This window comes from Delphinus delphis, chromosome 7 (assembly GCF_949987515.2).
Source record: "Delphinus delphis chromosome 7, mDelDel1.2, whole genome shotgun sequence".
NCBI lineage: Eukaryota > Metazoa > Chordata > Mammalia > Artiodactyla > Delphinidae > Delphinus > Delphinus delphis.
This window is the reverse complement of record NC_082689.1, coordinates 114651088-114669251: the sequence shown is the minus strand read 5'-3', so window position 1 is coordinate 114669251 and position 18164 is coordinate 114651088. Positions and strand designations below refer to the sequence as shown.

Below are 18164 nucleotides of genomic sequence, written 5' to 3'. Positions count from 1 at the left end.
TAGAGGTAAACTTTAATGTGCTACAGGTAGCAGTTATTTTAGAGAAGATGTTTTTGAAGTACTTTTCCATAGGCCTTATAGTATTTCATTTTTTTCCCCCACTTTGTAGTAGAAAAATAAGGCATGTTGAAGTGGGGCTCCTGCCTCACAGACCTGGGCGGGGGCGGGGTGCACAGGTGCAGACAGAGTTGAAGCAGGAGTGGCACAAAACCGTACTTACCTTTACTGTGAGCGTCCCTCGAATGTTGCTTTGCTTCTCTGTAATATTCTACTTGACTGAGGAAAAAGAATCACCGGTTTTTGTCCCACTGCATTGATTTCACGGTCTGCTAACAGACCATATGAAAATCCCTGGGTTTCATGGCTTTTATTCTCACAAAGAAATCAGACTTTTTTTTCCCCCAGGGGCATTATTAAGCGTTTCGTATATGAAGATACTTCTTTCATCTGGTTTCTACCACAGAGGGTCCCACGTTTCTCCTTTGTTTTGTTTTTGGGCCGAAGCCTAAATTGGGGATGCTGTTGAAATGCAGAATCCTGGGCTCCTGCCCACATATCTGCTCCTGGGCCCAGAAACCTGCGTTGTTGTTTTTTTTTTTAAGAACTTTTCTCCCGTTTTGCTGTTCATTTTATTCATTTATTTCTTGGCCACACCATGCCGCATGCGAGATTGTAGTTCCCCCCCACCGGGATGGAACCCGGACGCCCTGCATTGGGAGCGCAGAGGCCTAACCACTGGACCTCCAGGGAAGCCCCCAGACCCGCGTCCGTAGTGAGCACCCGCGTCCCTGGGGCGCAGCAAGCTGGGAGCAGAGCCTGCAGCCGCTGGCTGGCCACGGGCTGGAGCGGTGCCCCCTGGGGACGGGCCTGGGCCAGCGGCCCGCCTGTGGAGGGACCGGCGCCCGGCCTGGCCTGCTCAGTCGCCTTCTTCTTGACCTGTCACCCAGGGAACAGATCCTCCGCGTTAAGGCGGAAGAAGATAAAGTCCCGCTGCTGGTGGCGGGCAACAAGTCTGACCTGCAGGAGCGGAGGCAGGTGCCGCTGGAGGAGGCCAGGGCCAAGGCCGAGGAGTGGGGCGTGCAGTACGTGGAGACCTCGGCCAAGACGCGGGCCAACGTGGACAAGGTGGGCCCCGCTCCCCCCTGCTGGTCCTGGGGAGCCGGGGGGGGGCACCTCGCGGGGGTCCTGGCGTCACACAAGCGGCACGGGGAGGGCGCGGCCTCCACAGCCCCTGCCCTCGCGGCCTCAGCGGCCCGCGGCCTCCAGGCGCAGGGCCGGCGCCTCGGGGGCCCTTGATTTTGCCCTCGCTGGCGGGTTGGGTAGATTTGTTCTCTTCACCTCCCTGCCCACCGGCAGAGCCAAGGGGTCCAGTCTTTATAACTTCGTCTCTGCGTCCAGGGACCTCTCCCCTCTTCTCCACCCCCAGCGTAGTTTTTCGTTCAAATCTCTGAAGTGAAGGAGAGGATGACCTTGACAGTGATGAACACCGATGGTTTGAAAACCCACCTTCCAGCGATTGCGATTGTGAGGGCTTCTTTTAAAAAGCTGAAGTTCAAATCGGTTGCCCCAGACCTAAAAGCTGAGGTCGTCTCTCTGCGGTCACGGCCTGGGTTCCGTTAGACCGACGCGCGTCGCTTTGCAGCCAAGCCGTGGACGCGTCTGCGCCGTCTGTGCAGCACCTGAGTCCCTCACATCCCTTCTCCTTTCTCCTTTGCTTCTCACCTGAGGAGAAAGGGATTTGAAGCCAGGTGTCACTTCAGCTTGCGGGGTTGCTGGAAGGACGCTGGTGTTGGGAGGCGTCTGCTTTGGAAGCCTCTCCAGCAACGTCAGTCTGTTAAGCTGCATCTGCCGCGCGAAGCAGGTTCACGCGGCAGCTCCCTTTTCTTTGATTGCTATCTCAGCTCTTACGTTGATTCTTGTGCATTTCCAAATCTTTCCGTTTCTATCAAATTGTTTTCTAGCTGTAGAGTTAGAAAACACACAGGAAGTCCAGTCGTGCAGTTTATTTTTAAAAAATCAGGAAGACTTTCCGGGCTTGGAACTGCCGACCTGGGGGGTGGGAGCCGTCACACCGGCTTGTCACCTCCCCTTCCTGCCCGGGACCGGCCGGACCTGCCAAACGGGAACCAGCAGAAGCTGATGCCGGGCAGCGTTGTGTTCGCTGTGAACAGGTCACAGGAAAGGAGGTTGGCGATGAACAGCTTGGGCATCGCGTGAAGCTGGACACACGCCCTTCCTTCCCCTCCCTCCGCCTGCCTTGTGCTGCTAGGACAAGGAAAAACCGGCGACATTCGAAGCTGTTCACGGTCCCTGTTATGGGGGAGGGGGCGCTTTCCTGAGAGGCTGAAGGAAAGGGGTGCTTAGGTCAGCCTGATGCAGTTTGGGGGGGTCCTTTCCTGCACCCTGAGCTAGTGGTGAGGGCTCGTGGAGTCCCCCACTCAGAAAGCCCAGTCTCGCTTTCCTCTAGAAAGTAGCAGGAGCCTGTTCTGCGCAAACGTCCAAAGGTCAAAGGCTACACTCAGTCTCACGCTTTCCGTCTTCTCTGTGAGAAATCTCAAATCTTTCTTTGTAGGAGGCGTACTTTGGCTGCTGGCATGTAGTCGGTACCCGGGCGTGGTTGCTGGTAGCAGGGGGCAAAACCCAGGCCACTGTGACAACTGATAGCATGCTGGCATTCAATGACACGTCTCATCAGCTGTTGATGAAGCCTCTGCAGCTGGCATCACGCGGAGCGGGGCAGGGAGGGGCAGACGTGGGGAGGGTGACACCCCCTCTGCCCCACCGCCCCCCTGCCCTGCATCGGGGGCCCCATTGTTTGTTCAAGCTGCATCCCCTCCTCCGCCCCACCCGCTACGTTCCCCGATCTGAGTCTGCCGTCGGGGTTAGGCTGCGAAGCCGTCCTACGTGATGGCGCTCGTGCCTTTAGGCTCAGGGCAGGACTCCTCAGCTCGGTGGAACGTGGCGGGGCCCTGAGGCGCTCTCCTCCCTTCCCTGTCCCCGTGGTTGGAAGCCAGGACGCCTGCTGACTGTTGTCACTCTCGGTGGTTGGAAGCCAGGACGCCTGCTGACTGTTGTCACTCTCGGTGTCTCTAACTGTTGTCGGTCTGTCCTGTGATGTTTCATCCTTCATCATACTTATCCCCAGAACAGGTTTCATCAGTTTGAAATAAGCTGCTGAGTGGTACTAATGGTATGACGCTGCTGCCCTTAGCTTGACCCGTTGTATGATGTGAGCAGAGAGGTTTCCTTTGTGGAATTAGAATACGTTTCTAACATTAGTTGTTCTCTTCTGCTCTAGACCTTTTGTTTTTTGGGGTTTTTAAAAAAATTAATTAATTTTTATTTTTGGCTGCATTGGGTCTTCGTTGCGGCGCGCGGGCTTCTCATTGCGGTGGCTTCTCTTGTTATGGAGTGTGGGCTCTAGGCTCCCAGGTTTCGGTTGTTGTGGCACGCGGGCTCTAGAGCACAGGCTCAGTAGTTGTGGCGCATGGGCTTAGTTGCTCTGTGGCATGTGGGATCTTCCCGGACCAGGGCTCAAACCTGTGTCCCCTGCATTGGCAGGCGGACTTTTAACCACCACGCCACCAGGGAAGCCCTAGACCTTTTGTTTTTGATGGCCCATGGTTTTTAAGAATACATTTGGCTTTATATATACTTTAAACTATAATTACATACCCTGCTTGGTCGAATTGCTTCATTAAATCATTAAATGGCTTTTTCTTCCTTGTTCTTTTCACCCCTTCCTCCCCACCCCAGGTGTTCTTTGACCTCATGAGAGAGATCAGAGCAAAGAAGATGTCAGAAAACAAAGACAAGAACGGCAAGAAAAGCAGCAAGAACAAGAAAAGTTTTAAAGAAAGATGTTGTTTACTGTGAAGGCCAGGGTGCTGGACCATGTCGCTCGCCACTAAGGACAGAGGGCAGGTTCCTCAAGCCAAGACTCCAGTCGACCTCTCGGCCTGTTCCCTGCTCTCCCCAACCTCATTCACACACGCTTCTGTAAATGGGGAAAATATTTGTGAACCAGTGGCTGGCAGAAGAAATAAGCCCTTGACTGTGCAATGGGATGGCTCCTCTGTCGGGAGGTTTCAGAGTTTCCTCCCTCTTTTCCTTCCTAAAATAAGCCACGTATGTAGTGCTACAGGCAGGCGTTAGCCAAGTGTTAATTAAGAAGGACTTTCCTAACTTCTTACTTTTTCCCCAGTTTTGTAACATAGCGTCTTCTGTTTTGAAATAAAAGTGTCTTATTTTATTAGGTCTTGGGAGGCGAGGGTGGGGTGAGGCTACCCCCACCCTTGTCAGCTCAACAGTGGTTCTCAGAAACATCCATTAGGTTCTAATGACGCTGGAAAATTCGGAGGTTTTTTGGGGTCTCTTGGCCATACCCTGTGGATCTGAAGCAGAGCTAAAAAAATAAAGTTGAATGGGGCCAAACAGATCAACACCAAGCCCAGAAATCCTTCTCAGTAGGAAAGAAGGAAGAGTTGTACCCTTCGTAGTTAAGTATCAGCCAGTTATAGTCTGTGTTGGCCGCTTTTCTCCTGTGGCATTCTGATTTTTGTGTAGGAGCTTCTTTTTTAATAAGCGACATGAAGACTCAAGAGCAATATACTGTATAAATGATATACTTTTCTAATCAGAATTTTAAAACGAAGTCCTTTGGCTAAATCCTCTCGTAATTGCCAGTCATAGGGTCAGGGCCCTCCCTCTCCATCCGCAACCCACGCTCTGTCCTGACCCACTCCTCCTGGCAGAGGCTGAGAGGACCTTTTCTTTTGTTTCTTTCAATGTAGCCCAAGTTCCTCTGAAGAACGTGGTGACTTAAGATTGTGTTCTAAACTCATGAAGCCAGAGCCTGTGCCAGACACCTGCTACCTCTCATAGAATTGCTCAGTAAATTCAGAAGTGGAGAAGCCACTGCCCCTTTACCTCTGAGAGCTGGCTGCTGTTTCTGATATAAGTTTGTTCCGGGACAGCCGTCTCGTCAGGTAGGCGAAGGTTTTTATGGATGAGAGACTGTCTTTCTTGTGTCAACCTTCTGAATTCAGCAGTCAGAAAATGTTTCATGAGCAAAGGAGGACAGCCATAAAAACCTAGTGCTCAGCATACTTTTCCCCATTTTTCAGAAGTGATATTTCACATACAGGTGCCAAAAGTGAATTGGGGTGGGGAGAATGGGAACCCTTGGAATTTATGGTTATTACAGAAATTGTAGAAATTATGATCTGACCGGAAAACAAACACTCTTGTATCACCTCCCAAAGAATCGTGGGCTTTTTTTCAATTAAAAAAAGCAGAAATTTACAGCTTTTCAGAATTTCAGCCTTCTTATTTTATCCTTTTGTCATATATGTAAAATGTAAGTATTAAAGAAATGGACAGGTATTCATTATCGTTCTTGTTAGATGTTCTGCAAACTTTATTTCAGTTAATTTTTTGAATTGGGCTGGGGGAAATTTATAAGTATAAACAGTAACTTTAGTTTCATCTTTCCTTTGGAAGAGATGACTACTCTTCTTTAAATTTAAAAAGTTGAAGGTAATCACACTCTTGCATTTTTTGAAACAACCTTTTTCTTTTCCTCCTAGTTTGCCACCTGTTTGATATCAGTTCTGGTCGAGAGTAGGTAGGTTTGGAATATGTACACATAAATTAAGGATGGTGTGAATTGTTCCATGCTATGGAAATTATTCTTAGTTTATGCCATTAGTGTATTTCTGAAATTATATTTAACTGGATAGTGATCAGAAATGGATCTTCCCAACAAAATGATTTATAGAGATGAGATTCTTTTCCATAGGAAAATAAGGAAGCAATGTTCTTTATAAATTTGAAACATACTACCTTGCTAAATGACTAGATATTGTGTCCATAGGGTAACTATTTTCCTGAAGTCTTCTTTCTAGAAATATTTGAGCACCTGCTTGGTGTCAGGCTCTATTCCAAGTGCTGCAATATTGTGTTGAACAAGATAGGCCAGAGCTCTATTCTCCTGGAGCTTATGCGTTAGTGAGGAAAGAGACAAATAATTGAAAATATCACAGAAAGTGCTTTGATGATCATAGAACTGGGTAATAGGATAGGAAATGTTTCTGGGCCATAGAGCTGATTTCAACTGGATGGTCAACAAGTGTCTGAAAGGGAGTGACATTTAAGCTGAGACCTGAAGGAGCCATGTGAGCTCCCAGGCTTGGGAGCAGCTGGTCCGGAGGCCCTCACTCAGGTGTTCAGGAAAAGACCCTAGAGGCCAGCACATGGCTGCAGCGTGATGAGTGGCAGAGCAGTAGAAAAAGACCTAACAAACAGGCGATAGATTCAAAAAGTGATGCAGGGGAACAATACCTAGATGTATAATTCCCTACAAGTGTCCTAGTTCATCAAATAGCAGACACCACTGATGATAAGACATCACCATAATTTATGTACCACTAAGGAAAAACTTGCCAAATTATGTGACTCCATCCTGACACCAGTGACGTGAATATGTGGGGGAAAAAAATAGATGCTGTAGGTTAGGCAAATGATATATAAATTTAAACTAAATGGAATTGGGGTATAAGATTCACCTATGTTGGTCTAAACACTATATTATAATAAAATAGTATAGAAGCTTAACAGTGGATAAGTACCAACAGTGGGAAAGTACCCCACGGTGCAGGCGGGGGTGAGGGCAGTGCCAACAACAGTGTACCTTGTGAGCCTGCACAACGGGTGACAGGTGGCACCACAGAGCACACTCACAGGTGGACAGCTCCAGTGGAGGAGTCCGCATCCTCTCCCAGTGGGAGTGCCCCAATCCCTCCTACCTTGCACCGCATCTCAGAAACACAGCTCAGAAATGGGCTGGGGCTTCTACTCCAACAGCTAGGAAGCAGACCCCACCCCTGACAGGGCTGCGACGGTCACAGAGCAAATAGGAGGTGCTGGGTAACATCCGGTGCAGGCTCTGGTCACAACACCAGTCACACCCCTGTCAAGCTGGTAACGGCACATGCCGAGGAAGGAGGCAACAGGCACCCACACTAAAAGCAGCCCTGGCACCGAAAATATTAAACCCATGCAGGCTACACAGGGATGCCCCCACATTAAAATAGCCCTCCAAGACCACAGTAGATAATTGTTTCTCCTAAACTAATAGAGCAAGAGAAATACAAGTAAAATGAAGCATCACAGGAACCACTCCCAGTGAAAAGATCAAGAGAGCGCCCGTGAGAAAACAATGAAATGGAGTCTAACAGACACCACGTTCAAAAAGGAGGTAGTGAAAGTACTGAAGGAATTAAGAAAGGCTACTGACAGAAATGCAGAGTACTGTAAAAAGGAACTAGAAGGAGGAGCCAAGAAAACTTAGAAACCATTTGCTGAGATGAAAGCTGAGCTCAAGGCAGTGAACAGAAGAATGAATAATGCAGAAGAACAAATAAGTGATCTGGAAGAGAGAATAATGGAAATCACCCAGCCAGGACAGCAGACAGGAAGCCAAATGGAAAAAAAAAGCAATCTAAGAGACTTACAGGATAATATAAAGTGTGCCAATCTATGCATAATAAGGATTCTAGAAGGAGAAGAAAGAGGATTGAAAACGTATTTGAAGAAATTATGGCTGAAAACTTCCCAAACCTAAAGAAAGAAGGAAACATATCCAGATACAGGAAGCACAGAGGGTCCCAAAAAAGATGAACACTACAGACCTACACCAAGACATCATATAATTAAAATGGCAAGTTAAAGAGGATTCTGAAGGCAGCAAGAGAAAAACAAAGAGTTAATTACCAGGGAACCCCCCCCATAAGGCTATCATCAGCTGGTTTTCTCTACAGAAGTGCTGCAGGCCAGGAGGGAGATGCAAAATATGTTCAAAGAAGTCCTAAGGGAAAAATCCACAACCTAGGAAACTCTACGCAGCAAGATTATTTAGAATAGAAGGAGAGAGAAAGAATTTCTCAGACAAGCAAAAACTAAGAGAATACAGCAATACTAAACCTACTCTAAAGGAAATATTGGAAGGTCTTCTCCAAATATAAAAGAAGCAAGAAGCCATAGGAAAGAGGAAATCACAATCGGACAGTAAATCACTTAAGCCAGTATACAGATTAAAAGGAAAAAAAATCAAAATTCTTATGAAAGCAATGATCAGCACAATGAACAGCAAAAGGATAAACATGAAGATGTAAAGGAGGACATCAAAATCATAAAATGTGGAGGAGGAGAGTAAGAAAATGTAGATTTTTTTCTTCTTTTTTTTAGAATGTGATTGAACCTATATGACTGTCATCTAAAGCAAGCAGATACAGGAAGTGGTTAACATACTTGAAAAACAGGGTAACCACAAATCAAAAACATAATTGATTCACAAACACCAAAAAGAACACAAGCATAATATAAAAGGAACACATCAAACCACAAAAGGAGAAAAAAAGGAACAAAGAAGAAACACAGAATCAACTGGAAAACAAGGCTGAACTGCCAATAAATAAATACATATTTATCAATATTAGCTTAAATGTCAATGGACTAAATGTTCCAATCAAGAGACAGAGAGTGGCACATTGGATAATAAAACAAGAGCCTACAATATGCTGTCTACAAGAGACCCACTTTAGGGTAAAGGACAGACACAGACTGAAAGTGAGGGAGTGCAAAAAAGATACCTCCTGCAAACAGAAATGACAAGAAAGTGGGGTGTCACAATACTCGTATCAGACAAAACAGACTAAAACAAAGGCCATAAAGAAAGATAAAGGACACTATAGAATGATAAAAGGAGCAATACAAGAAGAGGATTTTACACTCGTCAACATATACGCACCTAACATAGGAGCACCCAAATACATAAATACTAACAGACATAAAGGGAGAAATTGACAGGAATACAATAGTAGTAGGAGACTAACACCACACGTCAATGGACAGATCTTCCAGACAGAGAATCGATAAGGCAACAGAGATCCTAAATGTTACAGTAGAACAGTCAGACTTAATTGATATTTTCAGGACATTACCTCCCTCCCAAAACCAGAATATACATTCTTTTCAAGTGCACATGGAACATTCTCTAGGACTGACCATATACTAGGGCACAGAACACATCTTGATGAATTTAAGAATACAGAAATTATTTCAAGCATCTTTTCTGACCGCAGTGGGATGGAACTACAGATCAACCTCAGGAAAAGAAAAGAGAAAAAAACGATTACATGGAAACTAAACAACATGGTATTAAAAAAAAAAAAAAAGGGTCAATGAGGAAATCAAAGGAAATTTTAAAATACCTTGAGACAAATGACAATGAAAACACAACCATACAAAATCTATGGGATGCAGCAAAAGCATTTCTTAGAGGGAAGTTCATAGCAATACAACCCGTTCTCAAGAAACAAGAAAAATCTCAAACGACCCAACCTACCGCCTAAAAGAATTAGAAAAAGAAGAACAAACAAAACCGAAAGTCAGCAGAAGGAAGGAAATAATCAAGATCAGAGAGGAAATAAATAAAATAGAGATTTTAGAAACAATAGGAAAAAAATCAATAAAACCAAGAGCTGGTTCTTTGAAAGGGTAAACAAAATTGACAAACCTATGGCCAGGCTCACCAAGAAGAGAAGACAGAGAACCCAAATAAAATAAGAAGTGAAAAAGGAGTAACATCAGTCGATACTGCAGAAATACAAAATATCATAAGAGAATAATATGAACAATTATAAGCCAACAAATTTGACAACTTAGAAGAAATGGAAAAGTTTCTAGAAACATACAGTCCACCTATATTGAATCAAGAAGAAATAGATAATTTGAACAGACCAATTACTAGAAGTGAAATAGAATCTGTTAAAAAACAAACAAACAAACAAAAACCAAAGAAACTCCCTACGAATGAAAGTCCAGGACCAGATGGCTTCACAGGTGAATTCTACCAAACATACAAAGAAGAATTTATACCGATCCTTCTCAAACTCTTCCAGAAGATTGAAGAGGAAGGAACATTCCCAAAGACATTCTGTGAAGCCACCAGCACCCTGATACCAAAACCAGACAAAGATACCACCAAAAAAGAAAATTACAGGCCAATATCTTTGATGAATATAGATGCAAAAATTCTCAACAGAATAGTAGCAAATCGAAACCAACAGCACATAAAAAAGATCATACACCACAACCAAATTGGATTCATCCCAAATTCACAAGGATGGTCCAACATGTGCAAATCAATTAGTGTGATATACTACAGCAACAGAAGACAAAAACCACATGATCATCTCAATAGATGCAGAAATTTGGAAGGAAAGGAAAAAGGTAAAATTGTCATTATATGCAGATGACATGAAACTATTTATAGAAAACCCTAAAGACTCCACACAAAAGCTACTGGAACTGATAAATGAACTCAGCAAGGTGGTAGGATACCAGATTAACTTACAGAAATTGGTTGCATTTCTTTAAACTGACAGTGAAATATCAGAAAGGGAATGTAAAAAAAAAGAAAAAAAAAAACCTTTTAAAATCACACCCCCCAAAAAAGATACTTAGGAATAAACCTGACCAAGGAGGTAAAAGACTTTTATGCTGACAACTATAAAACATTAATAAAGAAAACTGAAGATGATTCAAAGAAATGGAAAGATATCCCTTGGTCTTGGATTGGAAGAATTAATCTTGTTAAAATGGTCAAAGCAATCGACAGACTTAATGCAATTCCTATCAAATTACCCATGACATTTTTCACAAAACTAGAACAAATGATTCTAAAATTTATATGGAAGTATAAAGGACCCAAAATTGCCACAGTAATCCTGAGGAAAAAGAACAAAGCAGGAGGCATAACCCTCCCAGACTTCAGACAATACTGCAAAGCTACGGTAATCAAAACAGCATGGTATTGGCACAAAAACAGACATATGGATCAATGGAACAGAATAGAGAGCCCAAAAATACCCCCCTACACCTATGGTCAATTATTTGACAAAGAAGGAAGAATATACAATGAAAAAGAGACAGCGTCTTCAGCAAGTTGTGCTGGGAAAGCTGGACAGCCTCATGTAAATCAATGAAGTTAGATCACACCCTCACACCATACACAAAAATAAACTCAAAATGGCTTAAAGAATTAAACATAAGACCTGACACCATAAAACTCCTAGAAGAGAGCAGAGGCAAAAATTCTCTGACATAAATTGTATCTGTTTTCTTAGGTCAGTCTCCCAAGGCAATAGAAACAAAAGCAAAAATAAACAAATGGGATGTAAACTTACAAGCTTTAATGCAGCAAGGGAAACCATAAACAAAATGAAAAGACAACCTACAGACTAGGAGAAAATATTTGCAAATGATGTGACCAACAGGGGCTTAATTTCCAAATATACAAACAGCTCATACTCAAAAAACCAAACATCCCAATCGAAAAATGGATAGACAACATAAATAGACATTTCTCCAAAGAAGACATACAGATGGCCAACAGGCACATGAAAAGATGCTCAACATTGCGAATTATTAGAGAAATGCAAATCAAAAGTACAATGAGGTATCACTTCACACTGGTTGGAATGGCCATCACTAAAAAATACACGAATAACAAATGCTGGAGAGGGTGTGAGAAAAGGGAACCTTCCTACACTGTTGGTGGGAATGTAAGTTGGTGCAGCCACTATGGAAAACAGTATGGAGTCTCCTCAAAAAACTCAAAATGGAGTTTCCATATGATCCAGCAATCCCACTCCTGGGCATATATCTGGACAAAACTCTAATTCAAAAAGATACATGCACCCTTATGTTCATAGAAGCATTATTTACAAGAGCCAAGACATGGAAGCAACCTAAATGTACAAGAACAAATGAATGGATAGAGAAGATGTGGTATATATATACAATGGAATACTACTCAACCATAAAAAAGAACGAAATAATGCCTGCAGCAACTTGGATGGACCTAGAAATTATCGTACTAAGTGAAGTAAGTCAGAGAAAGACAAATATCATATGGTATCACTTATATGTGGAATCTAAAATACGACACAAATGAACCTACCTATGAAACAGAAACAGACTCACAGACATAGAGAAGAGACTTGTGGTTGCCAAGGGGGAGGGGGAGGGGGGAGGGATGGATTGGGAATTTGGTATTAGCAGATGCAAATTATTACGTATAGGATGGATAAACAAGGTCCTACTGTATAGCACAGGGAACTATACTCAATATCCTGTGATAAGCTGTAATGGGAAAGACTATGAAAAAGAATATATAGATATGTATAACTGAGTCACTCTGCTGTACACCAGAAACTAACACAACATTGTAAATCAATTATATGTCAATTTTAAAAAAGAAAAAACAGTGGGAAAATACTAACATATACAGTTAATGTTAGTAGTAGTAAACTTGACTTTGGTATTTTTTTAATTCATTAAAATTATTTAATCAAAATTATAAGTGCATGTGCTGGAAATTCTAATGGTCTAGAAGGGCTTGTAATGGAAACGCTTTACTTTTTCTCTTTCCCACTCCAGCTCTGGTCCTTGAAAGTCACATTTAACCATTTCTATTCTCACAGCAGTGGTTAGATAACTCCTGTATTTCTAGACACTATTCGTAGGCCATTATTGCTTGGTAGGAGCGGAGCACCCACAATATAAGGATACCCCATACCACACAGGTGGGCGACCCACACACTGGAGAATAATTATATCGCAGAGGTTCTCCCACAGGAGTGAGAGCTCTGAGTCCCATGCCAGGCTCCCCAGCCTAGAGGTCTGGCATCGGAAGGAGGAGCCCCCAGAGTATTTGGCTCTGAAGGCCAGAGGGGCTTGAGTGCAGGAGCTCCACAGGACTGGGGAAACAGAGACTCCACTTTGGTGGGCGCACACAAGGTCCCGCATCCACCGGCTCCCGGGGCAAAAGCAGTGATTCCATAGTTGTCTGAACCAGACCTACCTGCTGGTCTTGGAGCGTCTCCTGGGGAGGCAGGGGGCAGCTGTGGCTCTCTCTGGGGTTATAAGCTGGTGGTGGACCTATGTGAACCCAGGCTGGAGGCAGATGTCTCGTGTCCTTGGCAGCGAAACCCGGCCCCACCCAAGAGTCTGCAGGCTGCAGTGCTGGGACACCTCAGGCCAAACAACCAATGGGGCTGGAACGCACCTTCACCCATCAGCAGACAGGCTGCCTAAAGACTTCTAGTGCCCACAGCCACCTCTAGACATGCCCAGCCCCACCTACCAGTGGGCAGGCACCAGCCCCTCCCACCAGGAAGCCTGCACAAGCCTCTTGAGCAGCCTCACCCACCAGGGGGCAGACATGAGAAGCAAGGAAACTACGATCCTGCAGCCTGCTGAACTGAGTCTGCAAACACAGGTCAGAACCTACCCTGGGACCAGCTGGTCCTTGGGTGACAAGAGGAGAGTGTACTGCTGGGATACATAGGACATCACCTACAGAGAGCCACTTCAAGGTTAAGAAATGTAACTAAGCTACTACATACATAAAAATATAAACAGAAATTTAAACAAAATGAGACAGCAAAGGAATATGTTCCAGACGAAGGAACAAGATAAAACACCAGAACAACTAAGTGAAGTGGAGACGGGCAATCTACTAAGAAAGAGTTCAGAGTAATGATCATAAAGATGATCCAAGAACTTGGGAAAAGAATGGACACACTGGGAAGTTACAAGAAGTTTTTAGCGAAGAGTTAGAAAATATAAAGAACAACCAAACAGAGTTGAACGATACAAGAACTGAAATGAAAATTACATGAGAAGGAATCAATAGCAGAATAAATGAGGCAGAAGAATGAATCAGTGAGCTGGAAGGCAGAGCGGTGGAAATCACTGCCACAGACAGAATAAAGAAAAAAGAATGAAAAGAAATGAGGACAGTTTAAGAGGCCACTGGGACAACATCAAACACACCAACATTCACATTATAGGGGTCTCAGAAGGAGAAGAGAGAGAGAAAGGGCCTGAGAAAATATTTGAAGAGGTAATAGCTGAAAACGTCTTGAACATAGGAAAGGAAACAATCATCAAAGTCCAGGAAATGCAGAGCCCCATACAAGATTATCCCAAGGAGGAACACGCCAAGACACATAGTAATCAAACTGACAAAAACTAAAGATAAAGAGAAAATATTAAAAGCAACAATAGAAAAGCAACAAATAACATACAAGGGAATCCCCATGAGGTTATCAGCTGATTTTTCAGCAGAAGCTCTGCAGGCCAGAGGGAGTGGCATGAAATATTTAAAGTGAAAGGGAAAAACCTACCACTAAAAATACTCTATGTAGCAAGGCTCTCATTCAGATTTGACAGAGCAATCAAAAGCTTTACATAGGGCTTCCCTGGTGGCTTAGTGGTTGAGAGTCTGCCTGCCGATGCAGGGTACACGGGTTCGTGCCCCGGTCCGGGAAGATCCCACATGCCGTGGAGCGGCTGGGCCCGTGAGCCATGGCCGCTGACCCTGCGCGTCCAGAGCCTGTGCTCCACAACGGGAGAGGCCACAACAGTGAGAGGACCACGTAACGCAAAAAAAAAAAAAAAAAAAAAGCTTTGCGTACAAGTGCTAAAAGAATTCGGCACCACCAAACCAGCTTAACAACAAATGCTGAAGGAAATTCTCTAGGCAGAAGAGAAAGGGCCACAACTAGAAACCAGAAAATTGTGAAATGGGAAAGCTCGCCAGTAAAGGCAAACACACAGTAAAGTTAGGAGATCATCCACACACAAATATGATATCAAAACCAGTAATCATGAGAGGAGGAGAGTACAAATGCAGGATATTTGAATGCATTTGAAATTAAGAGACCAGCAACTTAAAACAATCATGTATATATGTAGATGGTTACATCAAAGCCTCATGGTAACCACAAAAAAAATCTATAATACATATACACAGAAAAAGGAAAAAAGAATCAAAACACAAAACTAAAGATAGTCATCAAATCACAAGAGAACTAAGAGGAAAGGAAGAAAAGAGACCAACAAAACAGATCCAAAACAATTTATAAAGTGTCAATAAGTACATGCATATTAATAATTACCTTAAATGTAAATGGATTTAATGCTCCAAGCAAAAGACACAGACTGGCTGAATGGATACAAAAACAGCACTTGTATATATGCTGTCTACAAGAGAACCACTTCAGATATAGAGACACATACAGACTGAAAGTGAGGGAGAGGAAAAAGGTATTCCATGCAAATGGAAATCAAAAGAAAGCTGGAGTAGCAATAGTCAGACAAAATAGTCTTTAAAATAAAGACTTTAAAATAAAGAGACGAAGAAGGACACTACATAAGGATCAAGGGGTCAATCCAAGAAGAAGATAAAACAATTGAAAATATATATGCACCCAACACAGGAGCACCTCAATACATAAGGCAAATGTTAACAGCCATAAAAGGAGAAATTGACAGTAACACAATAGTAGTGGGGGACTCTAACACCCAACTTACATCAATGGACAGATCATCTAGACAGAAAAGCAGTAAGGAAACACAGGCCTTAAATGACGCATTAGACCAGATGAACTTAATTGATATTTATAGAGTGTGCCACCCAAAAGCAGCAGAATACACATTCTTCTCAAGTGCACATGGAACATTCTTCAGGATAGATCACGTGCTGGGCCACAAAGCAAGCCTTGATAAATTTAGGAAAACTGAAATCATATCAAGCATCTTTTCTGACCACAACGCTAAGAAATTAGAAATCAAATACAAGCAAAAAAATGCAAAAAAACACACACACATGGAGGCTAAACAATATGCTACTAGACAACCAAAGGATCACTGAATAAATCAAAGAGAAAATTTTTAAAATACCTAGAGAAAAATGAGAATGAAAACACAGGGATCCCAAACCTGTGGGATACAGCAAAAGCAATTCTAAGAGGGAAGTTTATAGCAATACAAGCTTACCTCAGGAAATAAGAACAATCTCAAACAATGTTAAGTTACACCTAAAGCAACGAGATAAAGAAGGACAAGCAAAACTCAAAGTTGGTAGAAGGAAAGAAGTCATAAAAATCAGAACAGATAAGTGAAATAGAGACTAAGAAAACAATAGAGAAGATCAATGAAACTAAAAGTTGGTTCTTTGAAAAGATAAACAAAATTGATAAACTTTTAGCCAGACTCATCAAGAAAAAAAGGGAGAGGGCCCAAATCAATAAAATAAGGGGTCTTCCCTGGTGGTCCAGTGATTAAGACTCCATGCTTGCACTGCAGGGGGGCACAGATTCAATCCCTGTTCAGGGAACTAGGATCCCACATGTTGCATGGTGTGGCCAAAAAATAAATAAAAATTAAACAAGACAAAGTAACAAATGAAAAAGGAGAAGTTACAACGGACACCACAGAAATACAAAGGACCATAAAGGACTACTATAAGCAACTATATGCCAATAAAATGGACAACCTAGAAGAAATGAACAAATTCTTAGTAAGGCATTATCTCCCAAGACTGAACCAGGAAGAAATAGAAAATATGAACAAACCAGTTACAAGTACTGAAATTGTCTCTGATTACAAAACTGTGAACAAACAAAAGGCCAGGACCAGATGGCCTCACCTGGAAATTCTCTCAAACACTTAGAGAAGAGTTAACACCTACCCTTCTGAAACTATTCCAAAAAATTGCAGAGGAAGGAACATTTTCAAACTCATTCTACATTTGGTAGAATTTACCTGTGAAGCCATCTGGTCCTGGACTTTTGTTTGTAGGAAGGTTTTGTTGTTTTGTGGGGGGCAGTGTTGTTGTGGGGGGGGTTTTTGTTCTTTTTTTTACAGATTCTATTTCACTTCCAGTGATTGGTCTGTTCAAATTATCTATTTTTTCTTGATTGAGTTTTGGATAGGCTGTATGTTTCTAGAAACTTGTCCATTTCTTCTAGGTTGTCCAATTTGTTGGCATATGAATATTCATAGTATTCTTTTAAGGTTTTTTGTATTTCTACGGTATCAGTTGATGTTACTCCTTTTTCATTTCTTATTTTGTTTAATTGGGTTCTCTCTCTTTTCTTCTTCGTGAGCCAGGCCAAAGGTGTGTCAAGTTTGTTTACCCTTTCAAAGAACCAGCCCTTGATTTTTTTCTATTTTTTTAAATGTCTATTTTATTTATTTCCTCTCTGATTTTGATTATTTCCTTCCTTCTGCTGACTTTAGCTTTTGTTTGTTCTTCTTTTTCTAATTCTTTTGGATAGTAGGTTAGGGTATTTGAGATTTTTCCATTTTTTTGAGGAAGGCCTGTATGGCTATGAACTTCCCTCTAAGAATTCCCTTTGCTGCATCCCATAGATTTTGTAAGGTTGTGTTTTCATTGTCATTTGTCTCAAGGTATTTTTTAAAATTTCCTCTTGGATTTCACTGTTGACGCATTGGTTTTTTATTAGCATGTTGTTTAGTCTCCATGTAATCAGTTTTTTCTCATTTTTTTTTTTTCTGTGTTTGACTTCTAGTTTCATGCTGCTGTTGTCAGAAAAGATGCTTGACATAATTTCTAGACTCAAATTTGTTGAGGCTTTTTTTCTGCCCCAGTATGTGGTCAGTCCTTGAGAATGTTCCATGTGCACTTGCAAAGAATGTGTATGCTGCTTTGTTTTCATTTGGGTTTTGTTTTGTTTTGGTTTATTTTTGGGTTTTTTTGGAGGTAATGTCCTGAAAAGATAAATTAAATCTAACTGTTCTATTGTATCATTTAGGATCTCTGTTGCCTTATTGATTTTCTGTGTAGACGATCTGTCCATTGATGTCTGGGGGTGTTAAAACCTCCTATGTTATTGTATTCCTGTCAATTTCTCTGTTAGTATTCGTTTTATGTATTTGGGTACCCCTATATGGGGTGCATATATGTTGATGAGTATAACATCCTCTTCTCGTATTGATCCTTTTATTGTTATAGAGTGTACTTCTTTATCTTTCCTTATGGCCCACGTTTTAAAGTCTATTTTGTCTAATATGAGTATTATGACCCCTGATTTTTTGTCCTTTCATCTGCATGAAATATCTTTTCCATCCCCTCCTTTCAATCTATTGTGTGTCTGTTGCCCTAAAATGGGTCTCTTGTAGGCAGCATATGGTGGGCGCTTGTTTCATTATCCAATCTGCCACTCTCTCTTTTATTTATTTTTAAATTAATTTTTATTGGAGTATAGTTGATTTACAATGTTGTATTA

At 42.4% G+C, this 18164-nt stretch overlaps 1 protein-coding gene across 3 annotated transcripts in view; it reads left to right on the top strand.

Annotated features, from left to right (window-relative positions):
• RALB (RAS like proto-oncogene B) overlaps nt 1–5379 on the top strand; it is a 40766-nt gene extending 35387 nt beyond the window's left edge. For all 3 annotated transcript variants that reach the window (XM_060017044.1, XM_060017045.1, XM_060017042.1), the window contains 2 exons: nt 948–1125; nt 3757–5379. In XM_060017044.1, the coding sequence (XP_059873027.1) occupies nt 948–1125; nt 3757–3876 (298 nt within the window). In that variant the 3' untranslated portion in view covers nt 3877–5379. The remainder of the gene's footprint in view (nt 1–947; nt 1126–3756) is intronic.
• The last annotated feature ends 12785 nt before the right edge of the window (nt 5380–18164 follow it).